Below are 17,500 nucleotides of genomic sequence, written 5' to 3' on the forward strand. Positions count from 1 at the left end.
AACATCCCCAAAAATCAGTTTTCTTCGACTGCGATCAAACCTCAGACCTCCTGATTACCTCCTGATTTCTTGCACATTTTTCTTTCTTGTTTTCTCTGGTACTGTTTCATACACACTTTTTCAGATCCCGTTATATTAACACAGGCGACTGATACGAGGAAGTAAAAAACAAATCACGCCCTTCCGCCAAGACATCATAATATACCGTCGACTAGGTATTCCATGAGGGAATAATGTTTGATATCAACTTGAATATTGTCCAAGTGAGCACAATGGGGGGGGGGGGGGGGGGGGGGGGGGGGGGGGGGTTATAATCTTGCCCAAGGAAACAATAACGAAAGTGCCTGAAGCGGGGCTCGAACCTCAGACCTTCCGGATCACAATGCAATGCCTTAATCATTTCTTTACCAACAATAGGGAAATCATCACATACATTCGTTATGATGAAATCAACAGTTTTCTCATTCGTGTTTCTTCTTTATATCACAAAATTTAAAGAAAAGTTTTTGTTATACATATAAAAACTTGACACTGTGTTGTAGAGCTCATTTTGTTGAACAATATTATGTTTAGAATGTATGTGTTGCTTTTCTGTTTGAGTAAGAAAAATCTATATATTTTTGCCTGATGGTGCAGGGAAAATTCTGGAAATGGCTGGTAAGGAGGGGGCTAACCACTCGACCACCTCGCCACTGCATTCGATGTGGTAGGTCACGTCTTACTGCAATAGAAATAAATTAAATAAAGCAATGTAAAGTATAGAAAAAGACTACTTACAATCCCACAGTGGAAAGAGCGACTGTAGAGTGATGGCTCGGATGAACTCCGCCTGAAGCATCTCCACACAGCCAAAAAATATTCTATAAAGGCGTTCCAGTTCCATTCGCTCTTCTTCTTTAACTCGTTTACTGTGGTAGAGGGAGAGTGGGAGGAGTGGGAGAGAGAGAGAGAGAGAGAGAGAGAGAGAGAGAGAGAGAGAGAGAGGGGGGGGGGGGGGGGGGGGAGAGGGAGGGAGGGAAAGGGAAAAAGAAAAAAATTGAATCAATTCAAAATTTCTTAAACCTGTCGAATCTTCTTTGAAAAGAATCAATATCTCAATTTGTCAACAATTATTTAACCTGTCGAAACTTCTTTGAAATGAATCACTAACTCAACATGTCAAGAAACTAAAATTGAAACTTCTCTGACTAGTTTGACGAAATTTAATCGATTAATCTATTAAGTAAGTGTTTTTGACCAAAATGTAATAAGGCTTTTTGTCAGAGAAAGGCAGTATTGCTGTTACGTGTGATGATTTGATCATCCAAATCCGTCCTTGAGCTTGAGCCTTTTTTATATAAAGAGCAATGGCCACTAAAAGCGCTCAATTCGCTTTAAAAATGGCCTCTGACCAACAGCAACACGAGACATGACGCCTGTTAGGCAATATTACAATTTTTTTCGACAGATACAACGCTGTTAACAGCCAGGAACTCATTTTACACCCGAGTACGGCACTTAACTATGCGCTGAGCGAGGCTCGAACCCAGCGCCTTTCTAGCCTCCTTAATTCGAACCAATTTCTCAAAAAAGGCAATAATCTGATCATCGAGATTTGACTGTTCTTTGTTTTCATAAGGTTAATTTGAACCACAAAGATCAAAGAGCCGAAATTTTATCATGGTTGATGTTGATGTAACGTTAAAAAAAGCGACACAAGCGAGTCCCATTACGTTTGACCCGGTGGGACAAGGATTACCTTGGAGAAGACATTGCACTCGATGACCCGGACATGATGAAAACAATTACTATAATATTAGCAATTGAAATGGCAAACGTGTATCCCTATGGGAGTCCGGTTCGTGTCGAATATCAATGATCATAGATGGGAACTGGCCAATAGGTTACAGTCTGCTGATGTCATAATAATGCTTTTGTTCTTCTCTATATATTAACCGATTAATTGACGTACCCTGGAAAACACGTAGTTCAAAATGTGGCCAGAAATATTGTCCTTCGAATACAGATTGATTTAAATTATCTACCCTCATCTTGGCAAAAACTCTCAATCATGGGACCTCGCGAGGTTTAAATAGTTTAAACAATTCAACAAATGTAAAGAAACAAACTATATAAAACTTCTAGATATAATGTTTTCCAACTTGAGTTAATGATTAACCCAGATTGATAAAATTTCAATTCAAGACAAATCACATAATTTTTCTGTATGTCTGAAGACCTATATATATGCAGTTCTGACATCCAAGCCCACTTATGGACCTAATTTAACATTGTTGTAACGGACAATATTTGCGCCATTTTTATTAGATTTCCATAACAGCAATGAGCCCATAAGGAATTGGGTTATCAGACCTGCGAATAAATGCACGTCGTCTGAAGAAATTTGTGTGCAAAGGGAAAATACAACAAAAATGTAAAGACTCCTAGTCTTTGAGCAAGGAAAATGGATATTGTGCTATATAAACATCGACAAAGCGTTACATCAACCGACAATAGAATGGAGAAGTCGTGACGTCACAATTTCTACTCTTTGGTTCCAAACTCCTTGGAAGTGTAGAAAATAATATAATCAATCCTTCGGAGGACTAATAATGAATAGGTTCCATACTGAATCATAAGGCGGTATAACTATTTTAGTTGCAAAATGTATAGGCAGATTATAAGGATTACGGGACGTAAGAGAGCAAGGATGGATGATCTTTTAATTAACTGCCTCTAAAATAAGATGCACTCACTATAAAACCAGACGATCAGTTGCACTATATATATATATATATATATATATATATATATATATATGTATATATATATATATATATATATATATATATATATATATATATATATATATATATATTATATATCCAGTCCTCCAGAGGACTGGTTTCACACTTCCAAGGAGATTGGAATCAGTTTTTTTTTTTACAATACGCGTTTGTTCCTTATCTCCATTTCCCAAGTTACCATCCATTATCATTGACAGTCTACACGAACTCCCACAGGAATACAATTTTCCTGCTTGCACTGTAGTTAATTATTTTCTCCACGATCAGTCGGTTAAAGAGTCTAATGTCCGGTCCAGGTCACTCTATATCTCAAGGGTTAAATTTTAAGCCGGGTGATTCAGGGACACGCTTATATCAGTGGTATATAATATAATAATATAGATGTAATAATAGGATCATTTCATAAGGAGAAACTTATACTCTCAAGAGCGTGTTCTAAATTTAGTGATAATTTCACTAATCGATAAGTGTCATTCAAATGTATTTTCATTGTATCTCACGAAACAGCAACTTCCTAATTAATAATAATAATAATAATAATAATAATAATAATAATAATAATAATAATAATAATAATAATAATAATAATAATGATAATAATAATAATAATAATAATAATAATAATAATAATAATAATAATAATAATAATAATAATAATAATAATAATAATAATAATAATAATAAATAATAATAATAAGACAAAAACAACAAAACAAAACAAAAAAAAAAAACCCCAAAAAAACAAAGAAAACCAAACAAACAAACCAACAGACTAAAAAAACAAAAACAAAAGAAAAAAAAATAAAACAAGGAAACAAAAAAAAAAAAACAAAAAAAAAAAAACCCAAACAAAGCAAACAAACAAACAAAAAAAACTACATCGAACCCCCCCCCCCCCCCCCCCCCCCCCCCCCAACATAACAGACCAAACAAAACCCAAAAATAGAGAAAAAAAAGAGGAAAAAAAAAGAAAAAGAACCCCCCACCCAATAAAAAACAAAACAAAAATACAACAAACAAAACGGCCAACAATATTCCACTGGTTTTCAAACTGAATCAATCTTGCGTCCATGGCAACGATGAACTAGACCGCTGGTTCCTGTATTATTCATCCAGAATTCAATTGCAGCATTTACACACGCTAATCGGATCAGTCAATCTTAATTAAGTTGTAGCTGTCTTGAGAGTTTTTTTCATGTTGCAAATAAGTTATTGATTGTTTGTGACGTTCTCTCGTCTTGGAAAATCTTAAAGACCTAAATTTGTCACCCACCGTCTTCAAACGGAAGGTCCTGGGTTCGAGCTTCGCTCTGACGGGCGTATATTTGAGTCCTTGTAGAAGACATTTTATGCACATTCTCTCACCGTACTCAGGTGTAAAATGAGTACTTGACCGTTAACAGTGTTATCTCTATCTATAAAATATAATATCGCCGAAGAGGCCTCATGTCTCGTACTATGTAAAGTGTTGCTGTTGGCATTTTGTGCAATTTTAGAGAAAATTACGCTCTACAAAAGCTCGTTTTCCAAAAGGTTAAAGTGAAAAGACATAAGACATTTTTCTTTTTATGTTAAAGAAGTTGAAACCATTCTCTGCAAAATAGCATATAAAATCGACTGAATTGTTTTTACTATCAATTTAGCTTTTAGCATCTAACTTACCCCCCCCCCCCCCCCCCCATATGATATCGATTTGAAAAAAAAGAAGAAAAGTTGAACTTTTATATAGTGCATTAGCCACTAAACGCGCTTAAAGCGCTTTACAAGGGGTCCCTGACCAACAGCAACAGTAACATGTAGGACGAGACATGACGCCTGCTATGCGATATTGCATTTTTTTTCCCGATAGACACAACGCTGCTAACGGCCAGATATTCATTTTAACACGGCGAGTACGGTGAGAGAATATGAGTAAAGAGCCTTTTCCAAGAACTCAACTATGCGCTGAGCGAGGCTCGAACCCAGGACCTTCCGATCCGAAAGCGAGTGTCATACCACTAGACCACATAGCCACAGATTTGAAGTGGTGGGTTAATGTTATAACATATCTAGAGATATCGAAATAGCTGAAATGATAAAGCATTCAACCAAAATCTTATGAAAGCAGTCATCTAGAGCTGGTTCCAATCTCATTAGAAGTGTAGAACCATTCTTCCGGAGGACTGGATACAACATACCTTGTGCGACTCTTTTTTGGTTTCAGGGTGATGATGGCATCTTTTTTTCTAGTCTAAAGAAATACTCTTCGTCAATAAAGGTCTTCCATCTTCGCTCTTTTACATTATGCTTCTACAATAGTTATGCCACCTTTTGATTCAATATCTAATATTTTCATTCCTAGCCTTCAAAACGATTCGTTACATATACACTTTCAATGAGTTTGGTACCAGGAGAGTAGAAGGTGTGAAGTCATAACGTTTCTACCTTACTAAAATAAGGAACCCTAAAATCCTAATGTTAATTTTTATTACACTCAAAATTGAATTTTTATCAAGAGGTCGACAGACAGAACAAGATTACGCGGATGGGTCAAATTTCATTCAATAATAACCACCCCCCCCCCCCACACACACTTTTTGTCCTAAACTTGAGCTTCTATATAAAACTTTATCTTTTATGTCGCGCAATATCCACTAAACGTGTTCAAAGCGCTTTACAAAGGGTCCCTGAACAACAGCAACACATAACATGTAGAACGAGACATGACGCTTGTTAGGCGATATTCCAATTTATTTTTCGACAGAGACAACGCTGTTGACGGCCAGGTACTCATTTTACACCTGAGTACGATGAGAAAATGTGAGTAAAAAGCGTTTTTCCAAGGACTTAACTATGCGCCGAGCGAGGACCTTCCGATCCGAAAGCGATTGTCATACCACAAGACCACGCACCCGCACTTTTTGCCCTAAACAAAGAGGGTGCTTTGAACTCTTTGACATAAGATATTCCAATCGTCTTTAATTATAATCAATCTGGTTTCCATGGAAACCACGAATAATGGCCGTCTACGTGTATTCATTATTGAGAATTAAATTACAGCGTTTATGCCATCTAATCGGATCAGTCGAGAATTCAATGCCGTAGCTTTCTTTAGAATTATATGCTGGTACGTACAAAGTGATTAATCAATCCTCTTCTTGTCTGAGAGACATAAATGGCTATTACTGATGCTATGCAATTGGCCAAAAAGCTCAAAACATTTCGCCAGCCGGACAAAACGTAACCAACACACAAAACTTATTTCACGGAAGTTCCAGAGACGTTTTATTTTTCTCCCAAGATAAGGGTAATTTCAGTCGATCGATAATATGAAAGTAAATGAAGGACGAGTTTTTCCTTGGCCAAAATCTTAAATGTACTTGTTTTTTTTTTTCAGAGTAAAAAAAAAAAATAATTAAAAAATTGGAAATTCCGAAACTTTAGTAAAACCCATAGAAATCACTTAGAGAGTTGGAAGATAAGCCGCGTTTTTAAGATGTAACAAATTAAATATAAGTAAATATGAATATGGATATAAAGCATATGGAGCCATATTTCAATCTCATGCAGTACCAGTCGCCTGTGAGGCGTCCATTCTATATATACACTCACACAATTTCTCGTCACTGCCTGCAGCCTGCTACACATTCACATCTGAATCTAGATGGTGACGCTGAATGCCGTGGATTCTGATTATATATTGAGCTTTTATATAGGGCAATATCCACTAAATGTGCTCAAAGCGCTTTACAAGGGGTCCCTGACCAACAGCAGCACGTGACAGGTAGAACGAAACAGGACGCCTGTTAGGCGATATTACAATTTTTTCGGACAGAGACAACGCTGTTAACGGCCAGGTACTCATTTTAACATGAGTACGGTGAGAGAATGTGAGAAAAGAGTCTTTTCCAAGGACTCAACTATGCGTCGAGCGAGGCTCGAACCCAGGACCGTCCGATCCGAAAGCGAGTGATTATTTCCATAACGGGTAAAAACCACATGTGCTTATGAATACAATGTTTGAAATAATTCTGATATGAACAATTTGTGAAATACAGCGTACCGCCAGTCCGTGAACACGTCACAAAGACTCAAAGACTTCTCAATCTTTAAAAAGTAAGCTTTTCTATAGATAGTATGCGCTTGGCTAATAAGCTCACAACATTGCCATCCGGAAGTATAACGGACCAACACACAAAACTCTGTATAACCATTAAATTTTATAGTCCGGATAATACAGTTAAGTGAAAATTACTCATAAACGCGGATGGCAATAAAATAATAACAAAGACCCTAGTGACGTCAACTTCGTTATCTATAGCGCGATATCTGCTGAATGTGCTCAAAGCGCTTTGCAAAGTGTCCCTAACCAACACGTGACATCAGAGAGACGCCTTAGGTGCCAAGAACATTAAGAGCCGTAGCAAACGGGTCCCTAATCAGGCTTTTGAGCGCGGTGTCCGAAGGACGTACAGTACGATTTTGGACTCGTTACTTGCGGAGGAGTCGGACTGGACGGCCCCGTTCAGTCCCCGAGAAGTGGGTGCGATGTGAAGAACGGCAAAGCAGCAGGGATAGATGGTGTATATCCCGATATGGTGACGCATCTGGGCCGCAGGGCACGGGCCTGGCTGGCAGAGGCAATGTCCGACGTCCTTGCAAAAGGAAAGCTTCCACAAGTGTGGAAGCATGCGAAGATAGTTGCCATCCTGAAGCCAGGGAAACCGGCAAAGGAGGCAGACAGCTACAGACCCATCTCGCTGCTGAGCTGTCTTTACAAATTGTTGGAGCGTGTTCTATTAAACCGATGGGGGCCGGTCCTAGACGCTGCCCTGCCACCCGAGCAGGCGGGCTTCAGGGAAGGGAGGTGCACACGGAGCAGGTCATTGCCCTTACAGAGCATATTGAGCACGGGTTCGAGAGAAAACAGCAAACAGGTGCTGTCTTTCTAGACCTATCAGCGGCGTACGATACGGTCTGGTGCGAAGGGTTGATGCTCAAACTTGCAAAAATCATAAGGTGCAAAAATACCTTGAAATTGTTCTCTTCAATCTTAGGGGAAAGGCAATTCCACGTCGCGCTGAGAGACGCCACGAGCAAAGTAAGGAAATTAAAGAATGGGGTCCCTCAGGGGTCGGTACTTGCGCCAATGTTGTTTAAGGTTTACATTAGCAATATGACGAACACTTCCTCCCTGAGGCTGGGATACGCGGACGACTGGGCACTCGTTACTCAGAGTAAAGTGTGGACCCGTCTCGAGAGCGTACTCAGCGAGGACGTCACCAGACTCAAATCCTACTTCAACAAGTGGTACCTGAAGATGAACACTGCATTTCCCCTATGCAGTGCTTGGCACACCCGCAAACTGAATGTCCTAGTCGGGGACCAGCCATTCCCATATGAGCCGCATCCAAAATATCTAGGGGTGAAGTTGGATCGCAGCCTTACCTATCGGGTGCATCTCGAAGGGGTTGTCCGGAAGATAGAGAAGCGGAATAGTCTTCTGAGGAAGCTGGCGGGATCGACTTGGGGCGCTAGCCAAGCGCTCCTGAGAACGTCCGCCTTGGCACTATGCTATTCCACCGCGGAGTACTGCGCTCCAGTGTGGGGTAGAAGCAGAAACGTTGAGAAGGTGGATGTAAAACTTCGCAAGTCGATGCACATAGTGTCAGGAACGCTAGCAACAACTCCTAGAGAATGGGGCCCGATAATGACAGCGATCCAGTCCCCCGATGTCCGGAGGGAGACGATTACGGGAAACTGGCTGAGTAAGATCAAAGAGAGAGGGAATGGGGATACCCCTCTGGTGCGCATAATGGACGGTGCCCCGTTTCGAGCCGAAATAAGTCCCGGCAACCCTTGTACGCAGAATCCCTAACTACGGACAGAGCTGCACATACGAGATGGAAGTCGGTTTGGACGAATTCAATCCCTCGTGGGGGCGGGGACCTACACTCCTCTAAGCTTGGTGAGAAGTTGCCAGGCTTTGATACCAGTAAGAGGAGACATTGGGTGGCTGCGAATCGGCTTCGGTCGAGGAGCTGCCTAACGGCAAGTGCGTTACATCGGTGGGGTCTTACTACCTGTCCAATATGTCCACGCTGTGGGCAAGAACCCGAGACGGCAGAGCATATAGTCGAAAGGTGTGTTGTGACGATGCTACCCGGCGGGTTCGCGACGGTGCACGAATGTGGACCGGACTTTGCTGATTGGGTCGATCGTTATAACATAGTAGTGTGAACCATAAGAGGCGGCTGCTGTTTTTGGTGCTGGGGCTCCCGTGGAGCACACGCTTCACACGCAGAGGAGACCAAGATCCATCCCAGCTGAAATGGTGATTTTTTTCCGACTCCCCCCCCCCTCCCCCCCCCAGTCCACCCAGCAGTGATTGGGTAGTTGGGTCTGTTAGATCTGGCGAAAAGAACTTTGCAATAGACTAGTGTCATATCTAAAGGTGTAGCAAGCAATCGTTATCGTTCGTTTAACACTATAGAAACCGGGACAAACTCCGGTGCCATGGGTCTTATGGTTCTGAAGGGCAAGCTTTATGCTCTGTGAACTTTTTGTTTCAAGGGACATAACCATGCTGTACTTACAGGCAATAAAAAATAAATTGAGCATTTGTATAGTGCAATATCCACTAAGCTTGCTCAAATCGCTTAACAAGGGATCCCTAGCCAACAGCAACATTTAACATATATAGGACAAGACATTGCGCCTTTAAGGCGATATTACACTTTTTCCTGACAGAGACAAAGCTGTTAAGGTTCAGGTATTCATTTAACACCCGAGTGAAATAGTTTGAACAAAGAATATTTTCCAATTACTAAAACTATCACAATAGAAGGCGTCAATATGCAGTGCATTGTTCATAAGGATTTTTACTTACCTCAAAAGGAGTGGCATAAGCCGACGTTTGCATAACATTATAAGATCATAGACTCTGCTGCTAAGACACCGTAGTTCATTTCTGAGACTAACGCAGTCAGACATGCCCCCAATTCCCATGCTTAGGAAGCAGTACACAGCCACCTCTCGACTCAGACTTAGAACAAGCTGTGGATTTAATAAAGTTGAGTAAACTAGTAAATATCATGTGAGAGGAAGTTAAACAATCGTGGCATTAAAAAAAATTGTTTGGTTGAAAAATATGCATATTGTCAGGGACGAAATTCGATGTTGTTTCCTATAAAATGACACCAATATCCTAGGCGATTAAATAGCATTGACATTTCACCCATCCCTCAGAGATCTCAGAAATCAGTAATCAACATAAATAAAACAGATTTTCTTCTTCTTCTTCTTCTTCTTCTTCTTCTTCTTCTTCTTCTTCTTCTTCTTCTTCTTCTTCTTCTTCTCCTCCTCCTCCTCCTCCTCCTCCTCATCATCATCATCATCATCCTCTTCCTCCTCCTCCTCCTCGTCCTCCTCCTCCTCATCTTCATCCTTCTCCTCCTTCTACTCCTCCCGTCATTCTTCCTTCTTCGTGTTCTGACTCAGACCAATTAAGCATTATTACTGTCGATATTGATAATCTAAAAAAACAAAAATAGAATTAAGAAATATATTGCTGACTGTCTGCAGGGCATCTTTAAAAAAGGTCTCAAAGTGGTTAAAAGAATGTGTTGCAATTTTGAACACAACGAGCAGCTATTAATACAGGCAAATTCTTTTGTTTCTAGGGCCTAAATTATTATGTAAATTTTGATTTCTTAATGTTCTTGATGTGAAAAATTCACAAGAGGAAAAGTCCGTTTCAGTTTGGTGGAATTTCTACATTTGTTTACAGTAACTACTGACCTAAAATCTCTCACCAAAAGAGTAGTAAAGGCAATGCGACTGTTGCTTCGTTTAAACCTTATTGTGCGGCTATGTGGTCAGGGCTTTCGGATCGGAAGGTCCTGGGTTGAGTCCTTGGAAAAGGCTCTTTCCTCACATTCTCTCACCGTACTCATGTGTAAAATGAGTACCTGGCCGTTAACAGCGTTGTCTCTGTCCGAAAAAAAGGTAATATCGCCGAAAAGGCGTCATATCTCGTTCAACTTGTTATGTGTTGCTGTTGGTCAGGGACCATATGTAAAGCGCTTTGAGCACGTTTAGTGGATATTGCGCTATATAAAAGCTCAAGTTTAAAAAAAAATTACCTGAGTCTTATCTCTTTTACTGCTCTGTTGATGAAAACACCTAGGTTTGAGGTTATATTCATATAAATAATATAATAAAATATAGTTTGAAAAGTAAAGGAGGAGCGTGATTCGAGTGTTGATTGGATTCAATCGATTTGATTTTATCAAATAATTTTGATATAACTTAAAAAAAAAAAGAAAAGCATAAAAGTAGTTGGTAGAGAAATCAGAACAAGATGTAGATATGTGTGTGTGTGTGTGTGTGTGTGTGTGTGTGTGTGTGTGTGTGTTGCGTATATTATCTATATGCTGTAACCAAATGAAAAATTGCCTCCATGGACAATAAAGATATTATTATTATCATTATTATTATTATTATTATTATATATTATATATAGATGGATATACTGCATGAGGTCTTGACTTGTAAAAAAGTCAAGCGATGCTGAACGTGGCCATACAATGGTAAAAAAAAACAACAACCCCCCAAAAAAAAACAAAAACAAAACAAAAACAAAACAAACAACCAAAACAAAAAACAAAACAAAAAACACCCCCCCCCAAAAAAAAAACAAACAAACAAAACAAAACAAAGCAAAACAAAACAAACAAACCAACAAAAAAAAAAAAAAATAAATTTGGGTCTTGGTGTTTGGTCTTTGCGTAACGCACTTAATAGTATTGTCCGAATTGACTTGGGTGAGAATATACATCAAGCCAAAGGTGGTGATAGATATGGAAGATTGCTGGACAGCTTGTTGGTAGGATGAATAAAGCAATTGTGAAAAACAAATTAATCTTTTAGATATAACTTCTTAGGTATAATTAGGTTTTCACAGAGAACAATAAAAGGGATGCGATTCGAGCTTCATTACAACCCGAAGTGCATCGCTGTTTCAACTATGTTCGATTTGCAGTTATAGATAGAATGAAGTTGACGTCACTCAGGTCTTTGTTATTGTTTTTTGCCATCCGCGTTTATGAGTAATTCTCGCTAAACTGTATTAACCAGTCTATAAACATTCAAGGTTACACATAGTTTTGAGTGTTAATCCGTTATACTTCCGGATGACAATGTTGTGAGCTTCTTAGCCAAGCGCATACTATCTAGAATCCAGGAAATGATTGGTTGAATTAAATATTATGGTATAAAAAATAAAGCAAATTTGTGATCTGGTGGTATGGTAATCGCCTTCAGCCTGAAGGTCCCTGGTTCGAGTTACGCTCTTGGTTGATCTGAGCCAAGTCCATGGAGACATATCTCCTCACTCCTTTCAAGTAAAAAAAAAAATTATCCTCCGGCCGTTAGCAGCATTGTCTCTGTCGAACAAAAAATCAGCAAATCGCCTTACAGGCGCCATGTTAAGTCTTACATGTTGTGTTGCTATTGGCTTGGGACCCGTTAAGAAGCAATTTGAGAATGTGTTATGGATATTGCTCTACATAAAAGTTGAAGCTTTAAAGAAAAGAATTAAAAGAATACGTCACTACCTTTTGAGATGAGGGAGTCAGTAGTCGGGGGTTGAGGGGTTGGAAAAAAGGGTGGGGGGGGGGGGGGGGGGGAGGTTGAATGAGGTCTATGCATAAAAATGTGTTGGAATTTCTAAAAGTCAATAGTTGAGAATTTCCAGTCCCGAGAGAATGAAAACAGAGGCAAGGAAATTGCAGATCGATAACACTCAACTGTATTTCGCCCACAAGTTTACGAGAATATAACAGTTTACTTTTCCAGAATCTTTGAAAGCCATCAGAGATGAGGGTGAGAAAATAATGGAATTATCAAATAAACAAGTTTGACTTATTCACGAAAAATTATACTTGAAGAATAAATCTGTCAACGTTGAAAACAACCTGGTTTCTCTTTGTTTTTAATAACATCAATTAACCTTTAATTGTGCAGCTATGTGGTCTAGTGGTATGACACTCGCTTTCGGATCGGAAGGTCCTGGGCTCAAGCCTAGTTCGGCGCATAGTTGAGTCCATGGAAAAGGCTCTTTACTCACATTCTGTCACCGTAATCAGGTGTAAAATGAGTACCTGGCCGTTAATAGCGTTGTCTCTGTCGGAAAAAAAAAATGTATTATCGTCTAACAGGTGTCATGTCTCGTTCTTTATGTTACGTGTTGCTGTTGGTTAGGGACCCTTTGTAAAACGCTTTGAGCACGTTTAGTGGATATTGCTCTATATAGAAGCTCAATTTAAAGCTCAATTCAACCCGCTTTCATTCTCCAAGGTCCCTGAATATAAAAATGTTTATAAAACCATGAAACCATCCCGGAATTAAATATAGATATACATGTAGCTGAATAAATTATGTTCACATTTATAGAGCGCATTTTCATGATGTGCCATGTTTAATGCGCATCAAAGTGATTCATTCATTTATCCAGCAGGCAAAAGGGACCAAATTTTGATTTCATGGATTTAAAGTTGCCTTTTAAGCGCCTCTTCTTTGCTAAATATCTGATAAAATAAAGTTTGTTGGCTTTGTAAAGTTCGTGAATTACATTTGATATTGCGTTTTATTAAAACTCAAATTTCTATTTTACATCTATGATATTGTATATGTAGAAAACACTAAAGGGTACCCAACAGATGTTATATCAAAATGACACATTAGAAAACAGGCACTGGAGTAAAGTAAAAATCAGAAAAGGTATGTATAGATAGTATGCGCTTGGCTAAGAAGCTCACAACATTGCCATCCGGAAGTATAACGGACCGACACACAAAACTATGTGTAACCATGATCGTTTATAGTCTGATTAATACAGTTTAGTGAGACTTTCTCATAAACGCGGAGGGCAAAAAAAAAAAAAAAACAATAACGAAGACCTGGGTGACGTCAACTTCGAACTATCTATATGAAAAAGAGTCACACAAGGCGCAAATAAAAAAAAAACACCCCAAAAGTCAGCATGCCTCGAGGCTGATTTTTTCTTCTATTTTTCTTTCCTGCTTTGTCTGACAGTTTCATGCACACTCTTTCAGATCTAAGTGACACGACAACAACGCATCAATCCTGGAACAATTAACTGAAATAGACTTAAATCATGTTTGGATCACTCACTCAACCTCTCCCACAGAATAAACCGTAATTAAAATGGCCCTAATCTATTTGTTTACTGCCCCCTTTTGTTAAGAACAACAGAGAGCTCCTCCAATGACTTGTTTACTGTTTGGTTGTCATGGATATGAAATGCGACAACGGTTTGGAACAATGTAGTGTAAAGAGCTTTATAATGGTTAATTTATCATGTTTGCATTGACAATGGGATTAATGCCAAGGGAAGGAGGGACGGACTGGGGAGGGCGTTTATGTACTTGTTTGTGGCGTATCAATGTTTTTCTTTTTTTCTCCTTTTTTTAATTTAAAAAGAAAAAAAAATAATTTGTAAAATGTTTTTCTTTTGATTTGTTTTGATTTTGTAATTAACTCTAGTTTATGTTTTAATTTGGATGATCGTAAAGAGTTTTGTTGAAAATGTATCAAAACAAAACCAAAAACAAAGAGAAGTTTGAGGGATGATCAAGTCGTAAAAGGTACAGTTGTGAGATCTGATACATTTCTTTTTACATTATCTTGATCACATTGACATACACCGAGAAGAAAAAAACAACGCCTTTCTTACATTTTGGCCACAAAATTGGGAAAATAATTCTTAAACTCCGAGACTTTAGAATCGACTCAGAGAGAGAGAGAGAGAGAGAGAGAGAGAGAGAGAGAGAGAGAGAGAGAGAGAGAGAGAGAGAGAGAGGAGAGAGAGAGAGAGAGTCATGGGATATAGTTTGATGAAGATGACGACGACAATGATGATGATGATGATGATGATGATGATGATGACGATGATGATGATGATGATGATGATAATGATGATGATGATGATATCCACTACATGTGCTCAAAGTGCTTTACAAAGGGTCCCTGACCACAGCAGCACGTAACATGTAGCACGAGACATGACGCCTGTTAGGCGATATTACATTTTATCATGACAGAGACAACGCTGTTAACGGCCAGGTACTCATTGTCCACCTGAGTACGGTGAGAGAATGTGAGTAAAGAGCCTTTTCCAAGGACTCAACTATGCACCGAGCGAGAACTCAGAACCGTCTGATCCGAAAGCGAGTGTCATACCACAAGACCACATAGCCGCACAAATGATGATGATGATGATGATGATGATGATGATGACGATGATGATATGATGAAGATGATGATAACGATAATATTAATAATGGTCCTCATGATGGTAGTGATAGTGCGTTGTACATACCTTAGTACATTCTTGTTTGGAAGGAGGGGATCTGGAATCCTCTAACGCGGCCATGGCCTGAGTTTGAATAATCGCAATCTGAGCTGGACTGTTGCAGTTGGTGGACTGGTCATTTTGATCGTTTTCTTGGACAATCGTGTTATCCTCCCTGTTGACAAACGCTTCGTTGGAGCTGCATACGTTTTTAGCACCGTCTAAGGGCATTGTGGTTTGGTATAAAGAAGGACAAAACTTAAGGTACGTAGCGGAACGCTGGTGTTTCAGTGCAATCAGTAAATTCTCTTTCTTACATCATTGTGAAGTGAGATCGTGTTTTGACTTGCCTGTGACGTAGAAATCATAGTTGGTAACGTGACCTGTCGAGCAAACGAAATAATAAAATTATATTATATAAAGTAAAATAACTTGGTATCGCCTTCATTCATCCTCAGATAAAATGCCATCGCTTTGTCATGATGATATAGACGGAACGAAGTTGACGTCACTCAGCATTCATCTTCAGAAATAATGCCATCGTCTTATCATGATGATAGAGATGGTATGACGTTAACGTCACTCAGTTCATTGTTATTGCTTTTTGCCATCCGCGTTTATGAGCAATTCTCACTAAACCCGTATCAACCGGACTGTATAACTTCATGGTTACCCAGAGTTTTGTGTGTTGGTCCGCTATACTTCCGCTAGACAATGTTGTGAGCTTCTTATCCAAGCGCATACTATCTATAGACGGAACGAAGTTGACGTCACTCAACATTCATCCTCAGAGAAATTCAAAATGCCATCGTCTTAGCATGATGATATAGATAGTATGCAGATGACGTCACTCAGGCCTTTGTTATTGTTTTTGCCATCCGCGTTTGTGAGTTGTTCTCACTAAACTGTATTAACCAGACTATAAAAGTTCATGGTTACACAGAGTTTGTGTGTTGGTCCGTTATACTTCCGGATGGCAATGTTGTGAATTCCTTGGCCAAGGGCATTCTATCTATAGACGGAACGAAGTTGACGCCACTCAGCTCTTTATTGTTTTTATACAGCCAGATGGCCAATTAGTTTTCACTAGATTAAATCAATCTATAAACGTTAAAGGTTGTACACAACTTTGTGTGTTGGTATATTTTGTGTAGCTGGTGGATAACATGAGTTATAACCGAAAAACATCATTAAAACAACTACTTCATTTTTTAAATATGTGATTTCATGAGAGAAAGAGAAAAATATTGATGTAATTATCTCGATTTTCGTGTTTAGTTCTCACTCCTAATATTTAAAACCCGCCGAATCCGTTTTGTTGTCGTTGCCATAACGTTCCCGCGTGAATATTCGTAGAGCTATAATATTATTGAGTGAATGCATTTGCTGCCTTATTCTTTCCCTTGATTGGTGACAAAACAATAATGACAAGAACGAAAACACACATGATTGACTTATAAGGTACCACAAGAGACACTTTATAAATATTCATCATGGGTGTCTCTTACTATATCAATAAAGTTTTCGGTAGTCATGGACAACAGTTTTTGACTTTAAAACCAAAAGGATATATCATACATGTGAAAAATATTTTTCAAGCACAATGATTTGAAAAATTAAAGATAGCAAGACTTGAACTTGAACAGTAAACAAACTCTTTCAATGTTCTACAGTCAGTCAACATTTTCATAAAAATTGTCGCGAAAGTAAATGTTTTAGTAAAAAACATGACGAAATAGCACATTCCAAATCATATAAATAAACATAAAGCTCATACAAAATGACATGTAATCCACTGACATTTTCTTGAATGGTCTTTGCAAGTTAAAGAAGTGAACATCAAGGAAACACGCAGTTTTGCCTATTGGCAGAAAAAAAAGCTCTAATTACGGGCAAAACGCATAAAAGATGATAATATATATAACGCTAGAAAACATTTTTCAGATTTATAAAATTACTTTTTGGCATGTAGTTACAGGTAGTGTAAATGTATGGCATGCTTTATCTGAGTTCTGAATAAAAAGGTGCTCCAAGAGACAGGAGAGGGCTGAAGACTCATTATAGAACTAAGCACGTGCTTTTAAGCAAGTTTGGGCTTAAGGACTTTTTAGATTCTATTCAGTGTTGTATTCACATCCTGTCAGCTCAATATCTTCCACTCATGTCTATTTTTAGAATCCTTTCACAGTGATATATTGAACGAAGGCACTTCTTTCAAAAACAAGTTTATAGATAGAACGAAGTTGACGTCCCTCTTTGTTGTTGTTTTTTGCCATCCAAGTTTATGAGTAATTCTCACTTAACTTATTAACCAGACTATAAAAGTTCATGGTTACACATAGTTTTGTGTGTTGGTCCG

The 17,500-nt window shown here is 38.8% G+C and overlaps 1 protein-coding gene across 5 annotated transcripts in view; it reads right to left on the reverse strand.

The window, feature by feature from the left end:
• Positions 1–17,500, reverse strand: part of LOC144965633 (regulator of G-protein signaling 9-binding protein-like) — a 108,459-nt gene that overhangs the window by 16,795 nt on the left and 74,164 nt on the right. For all 5 annotated transcript variants that reach the window (XM_078901179.1, XM_078901180.1, XM_078901178.1 and 2 more), the window contains 3 exons: positions 15,169–15,524; positions 9,655–9,821; positions 778–908 (listed from right to left, as the gene is read on the reverse strand). In XM_078901179.1, coding sequence (XP_078757305.1) covers positions 778–908; positions 9,655–9,821; positions 15,169–15,372 — 502 coding nt within the window. In that variant the 5' untranslated portion in view covers positions 15,373–15,524. The remainder of the gene's footprint in view (positions 1–777; positions 909–9,654; positions 9,822–15,168; positions 15,525–17,500) is intronic.

The sequence above is a fragment of the Berghia stephanieae genome, chromosome 2 (genome assembly GCF_034508935.2).
Source record: "Berghia stephanieae isolate SIO BIC M18660-M18661 chromosome 2, UCSD_Bste_1.3, whole genome shotgun sequence".
NCBI lineage: Eukaryota > Metazoa > Mollusca > Gastropoda > Nudibranchia > Aeolidiidae > Berghia > Berghia stephanieae.